Consider the following 23,568-nt stretch of genomic DNA (forward strand, 5'->3'; position numbering starts at 1 on the left):
CCTGACCCACGAAGTGAGGGCCGTTGTCTGAACTTACTCGGTTTGGAATTCCGTACCTGGGAATAATTTCTCTCATTAAAACTTTTACAACAGTGGAGGCTTTGTTATCCGTAGTCGGGTAGGCCTCAATCCACTTACTAAATACATCAACAATAACCAGTACATATTTATAACACTGACACCTTTCTAACTCAATGTAGTCCATCTGGAGGGTCTCAAAGGGACCCGTGGGTAACGGCGTCTTACCCATTTCACAAGGTATGCCTTTTCCCGGGTTATGCTGCTGACAAATGAGGCAGTGGCTGCTAATACCTTGAGCCAGAGCCTGTAATCTAGGATGCCACCATGTAGCTAATAACGTGTCACTAGTTGCTCTGGCACCACAATGAGTTGCAAAGTGTATACATTCAATAACTCATAATGCTAGCTCATCTGACATACAAGTTTGCTCGGCAGGGGTGACCCATAATTGAGACACACAATCATATGTACAACCGAGCTGTTTCCACAGTCCCTTATCACAGTCAGGAGCGTCCTCCTGTAACTTAATGACGTCTTGGATGGTTGGCATTGGCTTTTCCGAGGGAGACTTGCTTTTAATTGAGCTTTTAGTCTGGCTCATCATTCTAGGCACAACCACTCATTGTTCCTGGGACGCTTCCCTAGCTTCCTGGTCTGCGCATCTATTCCCTATATCTACAGGGGTTTGTCCTGCTGTGTGTGCGGAGCACTTTATCACGGAGATCTGTTTTGGTAGCATGAGGGCTTGTAGCAAATCAGATACTAATTTCTGATGGGATATCTGTGTTCCTGCAGAGGTTAGGAACCCTCTGTTTTTCCATAATTGTCCGAAATCATGAACCACTCCGAAGGCATATCTCGAGTCTGTATAAACATTAACCTTTAAGTCCTTCCCTAAGATACAAGCTCGTATTAATGCGAACAGTTCTGCTTGTTGGGCGGAATACGGAAACTCAAAGGCAGCAGACTCCAAAGTGTTACCGTCCTGATCTACGATTGCATATCCAGAAAGTCTTTTCCCAAGGGGACTGACGGACGCACTTCCATCTACATACATGGTTGTGTCAGGACTCTGCATTGGGGCATCAGATAGATCCTCCCTGACGGAGGTATCTTCCTTGATTAAAAATAGACAATCATGTCCTGGGTCTGTTTGTTCGAGGGGTGGTTCTGTGAGAAAACATGCTGGGTTGATAGTAGTACAATGCTTAAATTGCAGTTTAGGATTATTCAACAGGTATATCTCCTTGTCTTCGGGAGGGACATTCCCTGCTCCAGTGGCCTTGCTGACCACAGTTAAAACAGGCATCTGACCCTGCTTGCCTCCCTCCTCTTCCTCTATCGCCGAAATTTTGTCTTGGGGGAGCGTAGGGTGGGCCATAATTAGGGATGGTTGGTCCGTTGGGATGGCTGATATATCTGTACCCCTGTCCATCAACCCACCCTGGGACACATTGCTGGGGTTCCATCTGATATCCCATTACATCTTGGGTGGGCTTTGGCTCTTCCTTTTTTATCACATACTCAGTCTTGACCTTGACCTGGGGCTGACTCTCCTGGCTCTTATTTTCTTTCCAATAATATTTCACTGCCCTGGCCATCTGGCTGGGACTATTCTCTGACCAGTCCATATTGTTAGTCTTAATTGCTTCAGACACCGAGGTTGGTAGACAATTTATCAGGATAGCACAGTATTGCGGCGAGTTTGCTCCGTTCCGGTAATTGGCATCTCCTGACTGACTCCGATATACCTCAGAGAATCTCTCTAGGAATTCCTCTGCTCCCTCGCCCTTTCGTGGTTTAGTATCCAACACCTTGGCTATATCAATGGGTTTCTGCAGGGTGGTGATTAAAGCAGTGAGTATGGCGCGTTCACGAGCAGCACTCTGTGCGTTTTGAGCCTCTAATGTGGCATGGTCCTCAAAGCCTAGGTTAACCAAAAACCTTGCATGTTCGGCGGGAGTCAAGATCTGCTGTACTAACGCCCATAAGTCTCTTGATTCAGCATTATAGACGAGTATAGTAGTCCGCAGGAAATCTACAAACAAGGTGGGGGATTTCTTCCTATCTGGCATCCCGGTTAAGATAGCCATTATCTCGTTAGGTTTCCAGGGGTAGAAGATACCTATGGTCCGGGGGTTACCGGCGGCCACTGGAATATTTGCGTTAAAGGCAGGGTTAGGCATTTGTCTCACCGGCAACTGCCGGGGTGTCGGTTTATGTCTGGCGGGTCTCTCGGTATCGGATTCTGATTCCAGGGATGACCAGTCATCTCCCGAATCTCCCTCGTCAGTATCACTATAGTCTGGAGCCTCTAGGGAACTCTGTTCCTGACTGTTTGATTTCTTACTCAGCACCATCTGTCTCTTTCTTCTTCGTCTGCGCGTCCCTACTGGACTATCTAAAGGTGGGGGAAGTGGGTTTCTCCTTCCCTTGTGTCGGGTACGGAAAGCTACGGGGTCAGTATACTGGGGACCCGGTGGTTGGTTTCCCATCTGGACCGGCGGGGGACTGTTCACCTGAACCGTGACTGACGGCGGCGGGGAAACGACACTGGCAGATACTTGAGGTGTCGGCGCGGGGGTTTGTGCAGTTGGTACGGGTGGTGCCACCGGGGGATAAATGTTAACGTACGGGGGGGGAGCGCGGGGAACAACATGAGCCCTGTGATTCCATTTGTCCAAATCATCATCACCATCTCCCTCTGTCAAGGCAAGGCCAACCATTGGATTACGTAATCCACTCTTATCAGCCTTTCCAGGCTCGCTCATGGTCTTTTCAGACTTTTGTTTTGAGCGTTTCCCATGAGCACATTCCTTTTTCAATACCTCTACTGATTTGACTACCCCTCCCCCTGTAAGTGCTATTCCTAATTTTAAGGCATTATCCTGCCAACTTGCTAACAAGGAAATTTCTTTCAGTTACTGACAGTACTGTCTCCATAGGGCAATTAGTTCTTTGGCAGTGGTGCCCCTGTTACTTTTCCAAATTCGTTCTTGAGCCTTTTTTAGCGGCATCTAGATTCTTAGTTCCTCCTAGTGGCCATTGATCACTTCCTAATTTCTTATTTAATCCTCCCGACAACTGTCTGAGTTGCTTCGCTTTGTCAGGATGTTGTTCACAAAGGGTCTGTAAGGCGCTACCCGATTCAGTCGTGGTATCTAAACAATTGCCCATCTTACTCCCCTTGTGAACTTTACACAGTCGCGTTTTAAACTTGTTCAGAGCCTAGGTGGGCCAAGTGAGATACTAGGTCGACATCTTACCTGACACAAGTACTTATTACTAAGTTCACACAGTTCCTAGTTATTCCCTCAGTACGCATACTGACCCTCAGTGATATCCGATCACTGACCCTCAGTGATATCCGATCACTGACCTAATCACCTATCCCTTCCAGTATTCGCCAGACTGACCTGGATCTCGGCGGGACACCACACGGGAGTTAGCGATTGGCCGACTCGTCGTCAGACTGGCGGAATCGGAGGAAAACCGAGGCAGTACAAAAATTACTCACATCGGGGGCCCATTTCCTCCCTCCACGTCCGAGATGATTCAGCTCCTAGTTCGCAAACTCTCGGTGACTGTCCGTTGAGATCCCACTTCTGACACCAAATGATAGAACGGATTCTTTTACCCTCAGTCTGGTTCAGCAAACACTGAGTCGAACAACTGGAGAATTCAAACGATTTATTACCCGCGGAGTCTTACTCTGAAATGTCAGCACCGACTCCTGCAAGAGTCTAACGAACCCAACAGAGCAAGCTATTTCTCATACAGCGTGCTACATTTTTATCCCTGCTTTTGCGAGAGCATTAACACCTCGTACATTCTGCACCAATCATGAGCTGTGCATGTATACATTTAATTGGATTTCCTGGTCTGGCAGTTTCAAATAAAGAAGTCACATTTTACTGAATGGGTTACAGCTAAGTAAACATCATGGTAATGTGTTATGATCACCTCAACATTATGGTAATGTGTTTGCAATCACTAAAGTCTAAACAGTTTCTGCTACATTGTTTCTATCAGCAAGGGGTAACATCATGGGTGCCAGCCTCGTTAACAATTAAAGATCAGGTATCAGGCCAGCCCTTTTTACTTTTCTGCTGCTTTTACAGTTTCTGGTTTCTGTTTCTCGAAATGATATTCTCATACCTGCCCTGGGAGTGTTTGATGGGACAGTGTAGAGGGAGATTTACTCTGTATTTAACCTGTGCTGTACCTGCCCTGGGAGAGTTTGATGGGACAGTGTAGAGGGAGATTTACTCTGTATCTAACCTGTGCTGCAACTGTCCCTGGAGTGTTTGATTGGACAGTGTAGAGACAGCTTTAGTCTGTATGTAACCTGTGCTGTACCTGCCCTGGGAGTGTTTGATGGGACAGTGTAGAGGGAGCTTTACTCTGTATCTAACCCGTGCTGTACCTGTCCTGGGAGTGTTTGATGGGACAGTGCAGAGGGAGATTTACTCTGTATCTAACCTGTGCTGTACCTGCCCTGGGAGTGTTTGATGGGACAGTGTTGAGGGAGTTTTACTCTGTAGCTAACCCGTGCTGTACCTGCCCTGGGAGTGTTTGATGGGACAGTGTAGAGGGAGCTTTACTCTGTATGTAACCTGTGCTGTACCTGCCCTGGGAGTGTTTGATGGGACAGTGTAGAGAGAGTTTTACTCTGTATCTAACCCGTGCTGTACCTGCCCTGGGAGTGTTTGATGGGACAGTGTAGAGAGAGTTTTACTCTGTATGTAACCTGTGCTGTACCTGCCCTGGGAGTGTTTGATGGGACAGTGCAGAGGGAGCTTTACTCTGTATCTAACCTGTGCTGTACCTGCCCTGGGAGTGTTTGATGGGACAATGTAGATTGAGCTTGACTCTGTATGTAACCCGTGCTGTACCTGCCCTGGGGGTTGTAGTGTATGTGCCTTTAAGAGCCTGTACTGTAATGCCGGTAATGGCCACTCGGGCTGTATAAGCCTGTATATTGTGTTGTATCAGTTAGTTCCCCTCCAGACTTTGTTCAGTAAACACCTGTGAAACCAACTCCTGTCTTCAGTGTCTCTATTAACACACGGACACAGCAGTGGCGACGAGAATGGGATAGAAAATGAAGCGTCAGTACTTCTAAATCTAATTGGCGCAAAGACATACGGGCTGTTACGAAACTTAATCACTCCAGCCAAACCAAAGGACAAGAATTTTAAAGAAATTGTTGATACCCTACAGGAGCACTTAAACCCAACACCGCTGCTGATAGCGGAACGATTCAAATTCTTCAAGAGGAATCAACACAAGAATGAAAGTAACGCTGATTACCTCACCGAATTAAGAAAGCTATCAAAGCACTGCCAATTCGAGGCAGGACTAGCAGATTATCTTCGAGACAAATTCGTCTACGGTCTCCTAAGTGAAGGAACACAGAAAAGGCTGCTTTCTGAGAAAGCTTTAACGCTGGACAAGGCTTTCAGTATGGCTGTATCATACGATGCAGCCGCAAGAGGAGCTGCAGAGTTACAACAAAAGACATAGGACTTCGGCACTCATGAAATGACACAGGGTTTCGAGAGATGTTATCGCTGCGGCAGATCCACCCATGACCAGAGGGACTGCTGGTTCAAGGACAAAGCATGCAGGCAATGCGGAAAGATTGGACACATTGCACGGGTATGCCGATCTGGACAAAAAAAATCCACGGACTGGAAAAAAAAAATCAATGAAGAAAAGTACAGAAAGGTACAAATGATGACGGACAGTAGCTCCGAAGACCAGAAGAGCGATAGCGACTCCGGAAACAAGAGACTAAGCTGTCTCAAATTACATAATGTAATTGCCAAAGAAGATTACCAGACCATTTGGGTTACCCTCACGATAGCAGGGTCCCCAGTTAAAATGGAGCTAGATACAGGATCAGCTCTGACCGTCATAAATCGACGGGATTACGAGCGGCTATTTCCGCATATACCTTTAAAAGACACATCCATTATCTTGAAAACATATACGGGCAGAAAGTATACCCCAAAGGAAAAATAAGGGTGCCTGTTGGATACAACGGCAAGGAAATACAAAAGTTGTATTTATACGTTCTACAAGATGGTGGTCCACCGCTGTTGGGATGTGAATGGATCAGGAAAATACGTTTAGACTGGCACTCCATTCAGGCACTGATGGTGACCAGTAAGGAAAAAAATGATGATGACGTCATACCTGAACGATTAAAAGACATCTTGGCCAACGCCAAAGAAGTGTTTCAAGAGAAACTAGGAACCTTGAAAGGCATCACCGCCTCAATAAAAGTGGAAGATGCGGCAATTCCCAAGTTTTTTAAGGCAATTCGTCCAGCAGTCGAGGCAGAGCTGGAGAATTTGGAAAAGGCAGGCGTATTATCCAAAATAGATTGGAGCGAGTGGGCAACACCCATCGTCCCAGTCATGAAGAAAACATTGAATAATGATAAATCTGAAGAACAGAGAAAAAGTCGCATCTGTGGAGACTTCAAGGTGACTGTAAACTCGGTCCTTCACACGGTACAGTATCCTCTTCCGAGGATAGAAGATATTTTCGCCTCACTATCCGGAGGGAAACGTTTCACCAAAATTGACTTGGCACAGGCATATCTACAGATGGAGGTTGAAGAGGCCTCTAAAAAGTATCTCACGATAAATACACACAAAGGCCTGTACCAGTACAATCGGCTGGTTTTCAGAGTAGCATCCGCTCCAGCTATCTGGCAAAGAGCTATGGAGCAAGTCCTCCAAGGGATTCCGGGGACTCAATGCTACCTAGACGACATCCTTGTAACAGGAGAAAACGACAACGAGCACCTTGCCAATTTGGAGCAGGTGCTCACTAGGCTGAGAGAACGGGGCCTACGAGCAAATCGCCCCAAGTGCGAATTTTTCCAAAATCAAATATATTGTGGCCACATAATTAATAAGGAAGGGTTGCATAAGTCACCTGAAAAAATTGAAGCGGTCATAAAAGCCCCAGCACCTGAAAATGTTTCACAATTAAGGTCGTTCCTGGGATTAATAAATTACTATCATAAATTTTTACCGAACTTATCAACTCTTCTGCACCCTCTTAATGAACTGCTACAAACAGGAGTAATTTGGAAATGGAGCGAAGACTGTAAACGTGCCTTCCATAAATGTAAAGACTTAATCACGTCCAAAGAAGTTTTGGCTCATTACAACCCATCACTGCCAATCAGACTGGCATGCGATGCATCCCCTTACGGCGCAGGAGCGGCATTATCGCATAAATTCCCTGATGGCTCAGAACGGCCGATAGCTTTTGCGTCACGCTCATTGAACTCAGCTGAGCGTAACTATGCCCAAATCGACAGGGAAACACTCAGCCTGGTATGGGGAGTGAAGAAATTCAACCATTACCTACACGGACAAAAATTTACCTTGTTGACTGACCATCAACCTCTCATCTCCATATTCAACCCTAAAAAGGGTGTTCCCATTATGACAGCGCAAAGGCTACAGAGATAGTCCCTTTTTCTAGGGGCATACCAATATAACATAGAATACAAAGGATCAAAACAGCATGGGAATGCTGACGGTTTATCGCGCCTACCATTGCCAACGGTAGAAGAAGCACCTACCGTAGACCCAGTGGAGATTTTCCACTCTACCATAGTCGAATGTCTACCAGTAACAAATTCTGCCATTGAAAGGGAAACTAGAAATGACCCGACTCTCTCACGAGTCTACGATTTAACAGTGAAGGGATGGCCAGCACATGGTGAACCACTGTTGCCAGCATTCTTGCAAAGAAGAGAACAGCTGTCAGTGTGCCGAGGAACCTTGATGTGTGGATCCAGAGTGGTGATTCCACCCAAACTCCAGGATAAAGTTCTAAAGGAGCTTCACGAGGGGCATCTGGGTGGAGTGAAAATGAAGAACCTAGCCAGGGCATTTGTATGGTGGCCAGGTATCAATGGAGACATCGATGAAATGACCAAGAGCTGCCTAGGATGCCAGAAGGTCCAAAACGCTCCACCACAAGCCCCTCCACATCCATGGGAGTGGCCCTCATCTCCCTGGCAAAGGGTACACATCGACTTTGCTGGTCCATTTATGGACTCAATGTTCTTAATCGCGGTTGATGCACACTCCAAGTGGCCGGAGGTTATAAAGATGTCCTCCACCACCACGGAAAAAACCATCACAGTATTAAGGACCATATTTGCCAGGAATGGGCTGCCTGAACAGATCTGTTCTGATAATGGACCGCAATTTGTGTCCGAAGAATTCAGGAAGTTCTTAAAAAACAATGGGGTTAAGCACTACACGTCCGCCCCATACCATCCCGCCACCAATGGATTGGCTGAAAGGTTTGTCCAGACCTTCAAGAATGCCATAAAGGCCATGGGTAATGAAGACATAAAACTTCAGCATAAGGTGGATAACTTCTTGTTTGCATACAGGAATGCCTAAGATGCCGGCTGGATTTGATCAAGCCAAACATCAGAATGGACGTGGAGAACCGGCAATTTCAAGGCATGAATGAAAGGCCAACTAGAACCTTCCAGATAGGTCAACAAGTTTTGGCCCGGGACTACCGTACCGAGAAATGGCAGCCTGGAACTATCTGCACACGACTAGGACTGCTGATGTATACCGTGGACATTGGAGAAAGCATAATAAGGCGCCATGCTGACCAAATCATAGAGTCATCCAAAAAGGGACAACCTACACCACAACTCTATACGCCTAATGATGAAGTAGAGATGCCCATAGTATCTACCTCCGATCCGGTGATACTGGAACCCGATGAACCCGACACTGGCATTCAAGCCGAATCAGCCTTGCCAAAAGAACCTACTGCACCACCAGAAACTACTACACCACCGAGGCGTTATCCGGACCGAGTCAGGAAGCCTCCAGAGAGACTGACTTATAATTGATTAACTGCAGCAATGTGTAGATTATTTTTCTTGTAACATGTAATTAATGATTACTTCAAATATTATGTACTGGTTGGCTAAAAGGGGAGGAATTGTAGTGTATGTGCCTTTAAGAGCCCCCCGTATACTGTATTGCCGGTAATGGCCACTCGGGCTGTATAAGCCTGTATATTGTGTTGTATCAGTTAGTTCCCCTCCAGACTTTGTTCAGTAAACACCTGTGAAACCAACTCCTGTCTTCAGTGTCTCTATTAACACACGGACACAACAGGGGTGGTTGATGGGACAGTGTAGAGGGAGCTTTACTCTGTATCTAACCCGTGCTGTACCTGCCCTGGGAGTGTTTGATGGGACAGTGTAGAGGGAGTTTTACTCTGTATCTAACCCGTGCTGTACCTGCCCTGGGTGTGTTTGATGGGACAGTGTAGGGGAGCTTTACTCTGTATCTAACCCCGTGCTGTACCTGCCCTGGGAGTGTTTGATGCTGCTGGGCTTAACCCCCAGTACTTCTGAGCCCAGGAGGACCCAACAATTACCAATGTGAAAAGAAAATGCTGCAGATGCCGGATTTCCAATGTGGGACTGTGAAGGGAGGTGGATTCTGGGGGAGATCAGGTTGCTAAACAGACACTGTCCCTACAATGTAAAAGAGTATTGTTTTTGGAACAAGTGTTTCTGTAGAGGCTTTTAATCCATTTTGCATATGCAGATTTATTTTAATTCATTCTTGGAATGTGGGCGTCACTAGCAAGGCCAACATATATTACATACATACGTAGGATATACGGCACAGAAACAGGCCATTCGGCCCAACCAGTCCCTGCCGGCGTTTATGCTCCACTCGAGCCTCCTCCCGTCTTTCCTCATCTAAATCTATCACCATAACCCTCTACTCCCTTCTCCCACATATGCTTATCTAACCACCCCTTAAATGCATCTATACTATTCGCTTCATCTACTCCCTGTGGTAGCGAGTTCTACATTCTCACCACTCTCTGGGTAAAGAAGTTTCTTGGAGGTGATGGTGCTCCCATGCACCGGTTTCCCTTGCCCTTCTCGGTGGTGGTGGTGGTGGTCGTGGGCTTGGGCGGTTCTGTCAATGTTGCAGATGTATAAAGCCCCTCTCCTTCTCCCCCACCTCTCTCTCTCTCTCTCCTCCCATAGAGGCCAGAGTCTTTTGTAGGCAGGTTCCCTTCCCTGAAGGACATTTGGATTTCCAGAAGGCATTCGATAAGGTGCCACATAAAAGGTTACTGCACAAGAGCTCACGTGGTTGGGGGTAATATATTAGCATGGATAGAGGATTGGCTAACTAACAGAAAAGAGAGAGTCGGGATAAATGGGTCATTTTCCGATTGGCAAACAGTAACTAGTGGGGCGCCGCAGGGATCAGTGCTGGGGCCTCAACTATTTACAATCTATATTAATGACTTGGATGAAGGGACCGAGTGTAATGTAGCCAAATTTGCTAATGATACAAAGGTAAGTGGGAAAGTAAGTTGTGAAGCGGGCACAAAGAATCTGCAAAAGGATATAGATAGGCTAAGTGAGTGGGCAAACATTTGGCAGATGGAGTATAATGTGGGAAAGTGTGAGGTTATCCACTTTGGTAGGAAAAATAAAAAAGCAAATTATCATTTAAATGGAGAGAGATTACAAAATGCTGCAGTACAGAGGGACCTGGGGGTCCTTGTGCATGAAACACAAGAAGTTAGCATGTAGGTACAGCAAGTAATCAGGAAGGCAAATAAAATGTTGGCCTTTATTGCAAGGGGGCTGGAGTATAAAAGCAGGGAAGTCCTGCTACAACTGTACAGGGTATTGGTGAGACCACACCTGGAGTACTGCGTACAGTTTTGGTCTCCTTATTTAAGGAGGGATATACTTGCATTGGAGGCAGTTCAGAGAAGGTTCACGAGGTTGATTCTTGAGATGAAGGGGTTGACTTATGAAGAAAGGTTGAGCAGATTGGGCCGATACTCATTGGAGTTTAGAAGAATGAGAGGTGATCTTATTGAAACATATAAGATACTGAGGGGCTCGACAAGGTAGATGCAGAGAGGATGTTTCCCCTCGTGGGGAAATCTAGAACTCGGGGGTATAGTTTCAGAATAATGGGTCACCCATTTAAAACTGAGATGAGGAGGAATTTCTTCTCTCAGAGGGTCGGAGATCTGTGGAGTTCTCTGCCCCAGAGAGCTGTGGAGGCTGGGTCATTAAATACATTTAAGGTGGAGATAGACAGATTTTTGAACAATAAGGGAGTGAAGGGTTATGGGGAGCGGGCAGGGAAATGGAGTTGAGCCCAAGATCAGATCAGCCATGGTCTCATTAAATGGCGGAGCAGGCTCGAGGGGCCAAGTGGCCGACTCCTGCTCCTATTTCTTATGTTCTTATTAGTGAACCAGTTGGGTTTTTATGACAATCCGACAGCTTTCATGGTCACTTGTTTCTGGTGCTGGCCCCACAAATGACCAGATTCATTGCGAACAATTTCACAAACTGCCTTTGCTTTTTTGTGGGTTCTCTCTCACGCTTCCTTTTTCCTGTTTTGAATTCATTTTACAGGGTATTAGAAGGGGAGGATTTGCAAACAGGAAGCTCAAACTAAACATCACGTCAAGAGTAACTTGCTTCATCAGGACCTGAATATCATCGGCCTTTGCACATGGAAGCAAAAAGCACCGTTCACAGTGGGGAGAAACCGTACACGTGTTCTGTGTGTGGACGAGGCTTCAGCCGATCCTCCGGCCGATCGAGACACAAGCGCATTCACACCGGGGAGAAACCGTTCACCTGCTCTGAGTGTGGGAAGGGATTCACTCAGTCATCCCACCTGCTGACACACCAGCTTGTTCATACTGATATGAGACCCTTTAAATGTTCTGACTGTGAGAAGAGCTTTAAAAGCAAAAATGATCTGCTGAGACACCAGCGAGTTCACACTAGGGAGAGACCGTTCACCTGCTCTGAGTGTGGGAAGGGATTCACTAATTCATCTCACCTACTGATTCACCAGCGAGTTCACACTGGGGAGAGGCCATTCACCTGCCGTGTGTGTGAGAAGAGGTTCACTCGTTCATCCCACCTGCAGACACATCAGCTTGTTCACACTGACAAGAGACCCTTTAAATGTTCTGACTGTGAGAAGAGCTTTAAAAGCACAAAGGATCTGTTGACACACCAACGAGTTCACACTGGGGAGAGGCCGTTCACCTGCTCCGTGTGTGGGCAGGGATTCACTCAGTCATCCACCCTGCGGACACATCAACGCACACACACTGGGGAGATTCCGTTCACCTGCTCTGTGTGTGGGAAGGGATTCGCTTGTTCATCGTACTTGCTGAGACACCAGCAAGTTCACACTGGGGAGAGGACGTTCACCTGCTTATTGTGTGGGAAGGGATTCATTCAGTCATCCACCCTGGTGACACACCAGCAAGTTCACACTGGGGAGAGGCCATTCACCTGCTCCGTGTGTGGGAAGGGATTCACTCAGTCATCCAACCTCCTGACACACCAGCGAGTTCACACGGGGGAGAGGCCGTTCACCTGCTTGTTGTGTGGGAAGGGATTCATTCATTCATCCCACCTGCTGAGACACCAGCGAGTTCACATGTGCCTGCAGGGGTTGGATTCTGCTGTTATTGCTGCTGTTAATCATATCCAGGACTGGACCATGTTCATTCTGACAGTTTGACTTTGTTTCTGCTGATGTTAATAACTCCTATAACTGGGCTGGAGTTTAATTTTCTGGTTAGATGTCAAATAAACCAGCTTTGCTTTAAACACATTGTTGTAGAATTTTTCTTGCCCACCTGAGTGTTTAGCATCACCTGGCTGGAGCTCAGAAAGGACAATCTGGGGGAGGATCGTACGGCGGGAACAGAACTCCAGCCTGGACACAGTCCTTCAGGGCCACACTGAGAGGGGCAAACGGCACTTTGGTCTTTCTCGTCGCCCTTCACTGACAGGAAAGTTCATGTGCGGGTTAATCTTGAGGCGTGTGAGAAACGTGTCCCAGCCGCGCTCTTCCATGGTTCAGAGCTCCTAGGCACGGAACAGAAGGCTCCTTCACAAGAGTCAGGAAGAACATCGGTGAATGCTGGAAACGTGCTGTCAAATCAGAGATTGGGGTCAAACTGCGATCTGTTCCTGACTGAAAGTGAAACGGCAGGTTTAAGTTTCCAGTCTAAATATGACTCTGGTAATTATTCTACGAAGGTTTAACGTGTTTGTGGGGCAGTCCTGAACCTACCATTTTAAGGCAGGTTAAAAAATAAATTGGTTAAAGTCTGCATTAAAAAGCAGATGGAAGAGTTCACAGGAGCCTGTTAACTGCTGGTACAATTAAACAACAGACATTTGATCTCCAGATAAAGAAGGACCTGCAGCGTGTTTCCAGGAATTCCCTGTTTTATTGATGTGTGTGTTAGTCACCAGGATAACTAAAAATACACGACCCGGGACATCCACGGGCGTGCGATCCCGACAGTTACTCTGGGATCACTCCCGTTGTGGAACTCCACCACTGACCCTGCTGAAGGTTGTAGGCTCAGGGAGTGGGGCTGCCAGGAGTGGGGCCTCCATGAGTGAAGTGTAAGAAAGCTGGGCTTCAGTATCCTGACAAATATATGGCGAGGAACCAGAGGAATCCTTACTGAGGAACCATCTGGGGTTTTACCGGCCAGCGTAGGTCTTGGGGTGAATGATGCCTGACTCCCCGAACTGTCTTACATTGAACCCAGTTCAGATCAAGGTGAGTTCAGTTTATAGGAGAATAGGGACAAATATCACCCACAATTGAGGGAGTCAAAAGCAGCCATTAGAGAAGCTCAGAGATCTTTTGGAAGATGATGTACATTTGTGGTAATAATAGTAAAAGCTTTTCCAGCTATGTCAGGAGTCAGAAGACATAGTTACACAGAGTTACATAGAATTACAGAGTCTACAGCACAGGAACAGGCCATTCGGCCCAACTGGTCAATGCCGGTGTTTCTGCTCCACACGAGTCTCCTCCCACCACTCTTCATCTAACCCTATTAGCATATCCTTCTATTCCTTTCTCCCTCATGTGCTTATCTACCTTCCCCATGAATGTATCTGTGTTATTCGCCTCAACTACTCCTTGTGGTAGCACGTTCCACATTCTGACCTCTCTTTGGGTAAAGAAGTTTCCCCTGAATTCCCCATTGGATTTATTAGAGACTGTGTTATATTTATGACCTGTAGTTTTGGACTCCCCCACAAGTGGAAACATGTTCTCCAGGTCCACCCGATATAACCTTTTCATCATCTTAAAGACCTCGATCAGGTCACCCATCGGCCTTCTCTTTATTCTAGAGAAAAGAGCCCCAGCCTGTTCAGCCTTTCCTGATAAGTATATTCTCTCAGTTCTAGGATCATCCTTGCAAAGCCTTTTTCCACCCTCTCCAGTGTCTCTATATCCTTTTTATAATATGGAGACCAGAACTGTGCACTGTACGCCAAGTGTGGTCTAACCAATGTCCTATACAAGTTTTAAATAACTTTGCTGCTTTTTAATTCTATCCCTCTAGAAATGATCCCCAGTCCATTGTTTGCTCCTGTTCTGGCCTCATTAACCTGCATCGCTACTTTTAGTGATTTGTGTATCTGGACCCCGAGATCCCTTTGCTCCTCTACCCCATTTAGACTCTTATTTTCCAAGTAGTATGTGGCCTTCTTATTCTTCCTACCAAAATGCACCACCTTTCTTAAAATTCATTGGCTAATTGCCCTCCCATTCTGTAAGTCTTGCATTTTTTAAATATTCGTTCATGGGATGTGGGCTTCGCTGGCAAGGCCGGCATTTATTGCCCATCCCTAGTTGCCCTTGTGAAGGTGGTGGTGAGCCGCCTTCTTGAACCGCTGCAGTCTGTGTGGTGAAGGTGCTCCCACAGTGCTGTTAGGGAGGGAGTTTAACCCATGATTTTGTCACAGTCTTCCTCAGTATTAACTCTACCTCCCAATTTGGTGTCATTGACAAATTTTGGAATTGTACCTCTGATTCCCGAGTCCAAATAGTTTATGTAAATGGTGAACAACAGTGGTCCTCGCACCGATCCCTGTGGAACACCACTTCCCACCTTTTGCCAGTCTGAGTAGCTACTCTCAACCCCTTCACTGTTTTCTGTTTTGTGACCAGCTTGCTATCCATAAACAGTTTGTAAGATCTCGAAGATGACCCAGGTCAGGCCGTGTGGAGTGAAGGGCCAGGCAGCAGAATGGATGGAAAGCTGGCTACAAAACAGAAATCAGAGGGTTGGAGTTAAGGGAAGTTTGTTGCGATCTTTCCATCCATTCTGCTGCCTGGCCCTTGACTCCACACGGCCTGACCATGATCATCTTGTAGACCGTACATACTGCAGACACAGTGCACCAGTGGTGGAGGGGGTGGATATTGAGTCCTGTGGCAGAGGCGCTGATGAAGTGGATTTCTCTGTCCGGGAGTTTTGAGGCATCGCCAGTGGCGTTTTTCACCACTTTCCACCTTTACAACAACCTTGTTGCCAGTTTATTAAAGCCATTAACAGCCGCTCGGGTGGGACACACCAATAACTGAGGCCTTGTTTCCCTCACAATGACAGGCCTGAACCCGAGTTAGAAAACATTTAGCAATTAAACCACACTGGGCGAGGCCTGAGGTGCGAGTTAATAACGGAAAATTGGTGGCCTGCGTACTTCACACCAGGGCTGAGGACCCGGGGACTCAAGTTTCTGTATCATTTACTGATTCATTTTGTTTATTGCCCAATCTCAATCAGACTGGCGGGTCATCTTGCTGTCTGGTGGAGGCGAGGTTCCCCAGTGGAGGGCTCTCTATGCGGGGGTCCTTCCCTGCACCATTGGGGATCTGGGGTGGAGACTGTTGCAGGGAGCTGTCGTGTGCAACAGTTTTTAAGCTCTTTTCCGGACTCCAAGGCCAGATGTGATGTTTGCGACCTAGAGGAGTCCCCGGGCCGTGTATATATTCAGTGTGAGAGGTTGCAGCCCCTGTATAGTTACCTGAAGGGGCTGCTCCTCAACTCTTGGTTACACTTTAGCCCCACGCTCCTAATCTTTGGCCGCCCGGAGCAGAGGGGGGGTGGGTAAGTCGGAGAATCTTCTCCTGCTCTTGGGCCTGGCAAAAACAGCAATTTGTAGGCCCAGGATGGGCGGGGCCGATGGGGGGGGTCACTCTGGCTGCCTGCCTCTCTCCCGCGGTCTTGTCCCTGCCTGGGTGGCCCTGGAGAGGGAGCAGGCGGTGTCCACCGGTTCACTCGATACCTTCCTCGACCGGTGGACACCTCGGGTTAAAGAGACGATAATCGATCCTCACAGTCACATTGTGATTTAATTATTAATGGTGTGTGTGTCACAAATAGATTTTGTTCTATTTTGGATATAAATACAAAAGCTCTACTAGACATGTTAAACTACTAGTTATTTAATCAGGGCTGCAGCTGCTGAATGGTTGACTGTACTTTGGTTTGTGGCCAGAGCTGGCAGACGTGTTGTTCTGAAGTCTGATGTCTCACACCTGAAGAGTCTGTTTATGTCGTGTTGTAATGACCTTTTTCTGTTGCCTGGTGTCAGAAATAGAAATCAAAGGGAGATGATGCCCCATTCTGTTAATCAACTCTTTGACACATTTCCATTTCTTAATTTACAAAGATTACAACTCCACTAGTGAACAATGGATTGCCAGTCTGCCACTTTTTAGTGAGGCTTAAAAGGATTCGCTGTGAAGCTACACCTGCCCATCTGTCTGTGTGTCACTGTGTTTGGATTGTGTTCGACAACAGTCCTAATATCTCGCCTACATCCATTACAATTTTTGAAATGTTAGATTGTACTTGGAAGAAGTTGAGTTTGAATCTGACAATTCTGAAATTGGGAGCTGTTTCATGATTTGTGTTTTTCACGTAACTATATAGTGATGTGATCAGTCAAAGCAAATTAAAAGATGCTGTTATTTACTGAACACAACTGAATAATTCTACAAGGATGCTATCGCAGTCTTCCTCAGTATTAACTACACCCCCCAATTTAGTGTCATCTGCAAATTTTGAAATTGATTTGGACTTGGGAATCAGAAGTTCATTCATGTAAATGGTGGACAACAGTGGTCCCAGCACCAAGCCCCGTGGAACACCATTTCCCACCTTCCGCCTGTCTGAGTAAATGCCTTTAACTCATCCCGTCACTATAACTGGACTTGTCTCCATTCCCGTGCCGAGGGGATTGCTGTACCAGACGGGAGGGGCAACATTTGGGGACTCTCGATTCTCCACCAATTCCCATTCCCCTTCTTTCTGGTGCATAATGGAGGTGCCACTGTGTGTAATGTGCAAGTCAGTAAGAATTGTCAGCAAGTATTAATCAGCACTTTCTAATTGGAGATGTTAATCAGTGGAACCTTTCAGACAATGAATTGTACCAAAGATTAATATAGGATTGAAGTAAAATGTATAATTTTATTGTGAACTAATTTCTGATGAGAGTCCCTGAATTAAGCGGAAGGATCGCAGAGAGCGGTTCTTAAAGGGACACTGCAGTCCCGAGAACACAATTAGCTATATATCCAGAATATTAAACTCCAGCCCAGTTATAGGGGTTATTAACATCAGCAGAAACAAACCCCAACTGTCAGAATAAACCTGGTTCAATCGTGGATGTCATTAACACCAGGAAAAGCAGCAGAACCCAACCTCTGCAGTTACTTGTGAACTCGCTGGTGTCTCAGCAGGTGGGATGACCGAGTGAATCCCTTCTCACACATGGAGCAGATGAACGGCCTCTCCCCAGTGTGAACTTGCTGGTGTCTCAGCAGAGTGGTTGACTGACTGAATCCCTTCTCACACATGGAACAGGTGAACGGCCTCTCCCCAGTGTGAACTTGCTGGTGTGCAATGAGGTTTGATGAACACCTGAACCTCTTGCCACAGTGAGAGCAACTGAACGGTGTCTCATCAGTGTGAACTCGCTGGTGTGACTGGAGGCAGAATGACTGAGTGAATCCCTTCCCACACTCGGAGCAGGTGAATGGCCTCCCCTCGGTGTGACTGCACCTATGATTTTCCAGCTGGGACGGGTAATTGAATCCCTTCCTACAGTCTGTGGGTAGAGCCAGATGATGTAGGCGGGGTTTTAAATGAATTTTTTGCATCTGTGTTCACTATGGAGAAAGACGATGCGGACATAGAAATCGGGCAAGGGGACTGTGACATACTTGAACATATTAGCATCGAGAGGGAGGAGGTGCTAGCGGTTTTAGCAGGCCAAAAAGTGGATAAATCCCCAGGCCCGGACGAGATGTATCCCAGGCTGCTGTGGGAGGTAAAGGAGGAGATTGCAGGGGCTCTGACACAAATTTTCAGAACCTCTCTGGCCACAGGGGATGTACCAGAGGACTGGAGAACAGCTAATGTAGTACCATTATACAAGAAGGGTAGCAGGGATAAACCAGGGAATTACAGGCCAGTGAGCCTAACATCTGTGGTAGGGAAATTATTGGAAAAAATTCTGAGGGACAAAATTAGTCTCCACTTGGAGAGGCAAGGATTAATCGGGGATAGTCAGCATGGCTTTGTCAAGGGTAAATCATGTCTGACCAATCTGATTGAAATTTTCGAGGGGGTGACTAGGGGGGTGGATGAGGGAAATGCTGTGGATGTGGTTTACATGGACTTCAGTAAAGCTTTTGACAAAGTCCCGCATAGGAGACTGGTCAAGAAGGTAAGAGCCCATGGGATCCAGGGTGCCTTGGCGCGTTGGATCCTAAACTGGCTGAGTGGCAGGAGGCAGAGGGTGATGGTCGAAGGTTGCTTTTGTGACTGGAAGCCTGTGTCCAGTGGGGTACCTCAGGGATCGGTGCTGGGTTCCTTGTTGTTTGTGATCTACATAAATGATTTGGATCAGAATGTAAAACGTATGATCAGTAAGTTTGCAGATGACACGAAAATTGGTGGGGTGGTAAATTGCGAGGAGGAAAGCCTCAGGCTACAGGACGATATAAACGGGTTGGTCAGATGGGCAGAAAAGTGGCAAATGGAATTTAACCCTGAAAAGTGCGAGGTGATGCATTTTGGACGGACAAATAAGGCAAGGGAATACACAATGAGTGGTAGGACCCTAGGAAGTACAGAGGGTCAGAGGGACCTTGGTGTACATGTACATAGATCCCTGAAGGCAGCGGAACAGGTAGATAAGGTGGTTAAAAAGGCATATGGGATACTTGCCTTCATTAGCCGAGGCATAGAATATAAGAGCAGGGAGGTTATGATGGAGCTGTACAAAACGCTGGTGAGGCCACAGCTGGAGTACTGTGTGCAGCTCTGGTCGCCTCACTATAGGAAGGATGTGATTGCTTTGGAGAGGGTGCAGAGAAGATTCACCAGGATGTTACCTGGGATGGAGCGCCTCAGCTATGAAGAAAGACTAAACAGGCTGGGGTTGTTTTCCTTGGAGCAAAGAAGGCTGAGGGGGGACCTGATTGAGGTATACAAAATGATGAGGGGCATAGATAGGGTAGACAAAGAGGAACTTTTCCCCTTAGTAGGGGGGTCAATAACAAGGGGGCATAGATTCAGGGTAAGGGGCAGGAGATTTAGAGGGGATTTGAGGAGGAACTTTTTCACCCAGAGGGTGGTTGGAATGTGGAACTCAATGCCTAAAAGGGTGGTAGAGGCAGGAACCCTCACAACATTCAAGAAGCATTTGGATGAGCACTTGAAATGCCATTGCATACAAGGCTATGGACCAAATGCTGGAAAATGGGATTAGACTGGAAAGGGATGGATGGGCGGCGCAGACACGATGGGCCGAAGGGCCTCTTTCTGTGCTGTAAAACTCTATGACTCTGAGTCCCCACATTTCCACGGTTTCTCCGTGGTGCGGGTGTCCATGTGTCTCTCCAGGTTGGACAATCGGTTGAAGCCTCGTCCACACACAGAACACGTGTACGGTCTCTCCCCGCTGTGAATGGTGCAATGTTTTTTCAGGCTGTGTAACTGGTTAAAGCTCTTTCCACAGTCAGTGCACTGGAACACTCTCACTCGGGTGTGGGTGTCTCGGTGCTATTCCAGTCACACTGATGTTTGAAATCTTTTCCCACAGACAGAACAGACAAACATTCCTCCTTTCACATTCAAAGGCCGATGATATTTGGGTCCTGATGAATGGAGTGACTCTGTCAGATCTTGATGTGATATTTGGTCTGAGTTTGCAATGTGTAAATGCTGCCCTTCTCACAGCCTGTAACAGGAGTTTACAAAAGCCATCACTGTGAGTCCAGGATAGAAATTGACAAGATTCTCTCTTCCTGGTTCCTGGCCAAGGGGGCCGCGCATGCGCCCTGCTGCCCCCTGAGCCTCTCAAGATGGTGGCCATTAACCCGGGCCTGTCACTGGGAGAAAGCCCCGCAGCTGCCACCCCGCTCAGGGTAAACGCCCGGCCCGGAGGCTCTTCGGGGTCTGAGGCCCACCCCGGGTGTTTATAAAGCCTCCCTGCCGGTTCCATTGCTCCCCCGCGCTCCGCCGTCTCCTCCCCGCTCCGGAATCTTCTTTCCACCTTCCACCGCCATCACCCGACTGTCGGCACTGCGCATGCGCGGGACCCGCCCTGCACCGAGCCCTCCCCGCGCCTGCGCACACCAGCCCCTGCAGCATTTATAGGGCCTATTCTCATGCGCGGAGTGTTCTGGGTAACAACCATCGCCATTTTAGGTCAGCAACAAGGTGGCAGAAAAGTGAGTGGACTAGCTGAAGACAGAAACTTTGGAGGAGGGACTAGGAGGAGGATGAGCTGTGTGGCACAGAGCTGGAGAAGCTAATTAACGGAGTGGCTTGCTGAACAGGGTGGTAAGGGGAATTTGGTGAGAATGGGAATTGGATGCTGAGGGGGAAGGAGGTGCTCAGTAATTTAAACCAAGGAGCAACAGTAAATAATAAATAATCGCACCGGAGGACACTGAAAATGTGACGTTATAATCAACACACAGCAGTGCAAATTAACATAAGTATATTGGTAAGTGCATCGATATACATTTGTGTGTTTAGTCTCTTTACTGGTTAGTGTTAAGCTTGACTTAGTAAAGATTTATTAGTGCAAATAAGCCTAAGTCAAAGGAAAACGATGTAAGTGACCACTTACATTGTGACATCAAATTCTATAAATGGAAATCAGAGAGCCTCAGTATGGAGAGTGGTCATGGTGGTGAAACCTGCTCTAGTGAGGGCGAAAGGCGGGTAATAGATGAGGATATGATGGTAGAATCAGATGGTGACAGGTTATTTTCAGAAGCCCATTTCAGACAGGCTGATGATTCGGATATAACCAGCCCAACACTTGGATACAAATGTTCTTGTCCCCAAATCCCAAAGTATAATGTCCCTGAAAGAAACATAGAAACATAGAAGATAGGAGCAGGAGTAGGCCATTCGGCCCCTCGAGCCTGCTCCGCCATTTAATGAGATCATGGCTGATCATCCAAATCCAGTACCCTGTCCCTGCTTTCTCCCCATATCCCTTGATCCCTTTAGTCTTAAGAAATATATCTAACGCCTTCTTGAATATATTTGATCCCCTCTCATTCTTCTAAACTCTAGCGAATATTAGCCTAATCGACCCAAGCTCTCCTCATATGTCATTCCTGCCATCCTAGGTATCAGTCTGGTCAATCTTTGTTGCACTCTCCATGGCAAGAACATCCTTCCTCAAATAAGGCTACCAAAACTGCACACAATACTCAAGATGAGGTCTCACCAAGGCCCTGTACAACTGCAGCAAGACATCCTTGCTCCTGTACTCGAATCCTCTCGCTATGAAGGCCAACATACGATTTGCCTTCTTAACCGCCTGCTGCACCTGCATGCTTACCTTCAGCGACTGGTGCACAAGGACACCCAGATCTCGTTGCACTTCCCCTTTTCCCAATCCATTGCCGTTCAGATAATCTGTCTTCCTGTTTTTGCCACCAAAGTGGATAACCTCGCATTTATCCACATTATACTGCATCTGCCCAATCACCCAACCTGTCCAAATCATACTGGAGTTTCTCGGCATCCTCCTCACAGCACACACGCCCACCCAGCTTTGTGTCGTCTGCAAACTTGGAGATATTACATCTAGTTCCCTCGTCTAGATCATTTATATATATTGTGAATAGCTGGGGTCCTAGCACCGATCCCTGCGGTACCCCACTAGTCACTGCCTACCACTCGGAAAAAGACCCATTTATTCCAACTCTTTGCTTCCTGTCTGCCAACCAGTTCTCTATCCAAGTCAGTACCTTGCCCCCAATCCCATGTGCCTTAACTTTACACGCTTATCTCTTATGCGGGACCTTATCGAAAGCCTTCTGAAAGTCCAAATACATCACATCCACTGGTTCTCCCTTATCTATTTCACCAATTACGTCCTCAAGAAATTCCAGTCGATTAGTCAAGCACGATTTACCTTTTGTAAATCCATGTTGGCTTTGTCCGATCCTGTCACTGTTTTCCAAGCGCCCTGCTATTACATCTTTTATAATGGACTCTAGCATTTTCCCCACTACCGATGTCAGGCTTACCGGTCTATAATTCCCTGTTTTCTCTCTACTACTTTTTGTGAATAGTGGGGTAACATTAGCTACCCTCCAATCCATGGGAACTGTTCCAGACTCTATAGAATTTTGGAAGATGACCAGCATGCATCTACTATTTCTAGGGCCACTTCCGTAAGTACCCTAGGATGTAGATTATCAGGCCCTGGGGATTTATCGGCCTTCAATCCCGTCAATTTCCCTACAAATACTGATTTCATTCAGTTCCTCCCTCTCATTAGACCCTTTGTTCCCCAACATCTCTGGGAGGTTATTTGTGTCCTCCTTTGTGAAGACAAAACCAAAATATGTATTTAATTGGTCTCCCATTTCTTTGTTCCCCATTATAAATTCCCCTGATTCTGACTACAAGGGACTACACTTGAGTTCACCAATCTTTTTCTCTTAACATATCTATAAAAGCTTTTACAGTCAGCTTTTATGTTCCCTGAAAGCTTACTCTCATACTCTATTTTCCCCCTCTTAATTAATCCCTTTGTCCTCCTTTGCTGAATCCTAAACTGCTCCCAATCCTCAGGTTTACTGCTTTTTCTGGCCAATTTATATCTCCTCTCCTTGGATCTTATGCTATCCCTAATTTCCCTTGTTAGCCATGGTTGAGTCACCTTTTTTGTTTTATTTTTATACCAAACAGGGATGAACAAATTCTGTAGTACAGCCATGTGATCTTTGAATGTTTGCCATTGCCTATCCACCGTCAACCCTTTGAGTAACATTCCCCAATCAATCCTACTCAACTCGCGCCTCATACCATCATAGTTTTCTTTATTTAAACTCAGGACCCTAGTCTCTGAGTCAACTACTTCACTCTCTATCTTAATGAAGAATTCTATCATATTTTGATCGCTCCGCACCAAAGGGCCTTGCACAACAAGATTGCTAATTAACCCTTTCTCATTTCATAATACCCAGTCTAAGATGGCCTGGTCTCTAGTTGGTTCCTCGACATATTGGTCCAGAAAACCATCCCGTATACAGTCCAGGAATTCATCCTCCACAGTATTGTTACTAATTTGGTTAGCCCAAT

General features: G+C 46.7%; 1 protein-coding gene across 2 annotated transcripts in view; it reads left to right on the forward strand.

Moving 5' to 3' along the window:
• The window catches only part of LOC147118698 (uncharacterized), a 163,056-nt gene that overhangs the window by 104,140 nt on the left and 35,348 nt on the right, over positions 1-23,568 (forward strand). The window contains exon 2 of one of the 2 annotated variants that reach the window (XM_085984524.1): positions 11,504-13,334. The exons of the other annotated variant lie outside the window; for it this stretch is intronic. Within the exon in view, the coding sequence (XP_085840650.1) occupies positions 11,604-12,635 (1,032 nt within the window). The 5' untranslated portion in view covers positions 11,504-11,603 and the 3' untranslated portion in view covers positions 12,636-13,334. Of the gene's footprint in view, positions 1-11,503; positions 13,335-23,568 lie in introns of those variants that run through there. 2 annotated transcript variants of the gene reach the window in all.

Source organism: Somniosus microcephalus, chromosome 4 (assembly GCF_052327205.1).
Source record: "Somniosus microcephalus isolate GS21.2 chromosome 4, FLI_Smic_1.0, whole genome shotgun sequence".
NCBI lineage: Eukaryota > Metazoa > Chordata > Chondrichthyes > Squaliformes > Somniosidae > Somniosus > Somniosus microcephalus.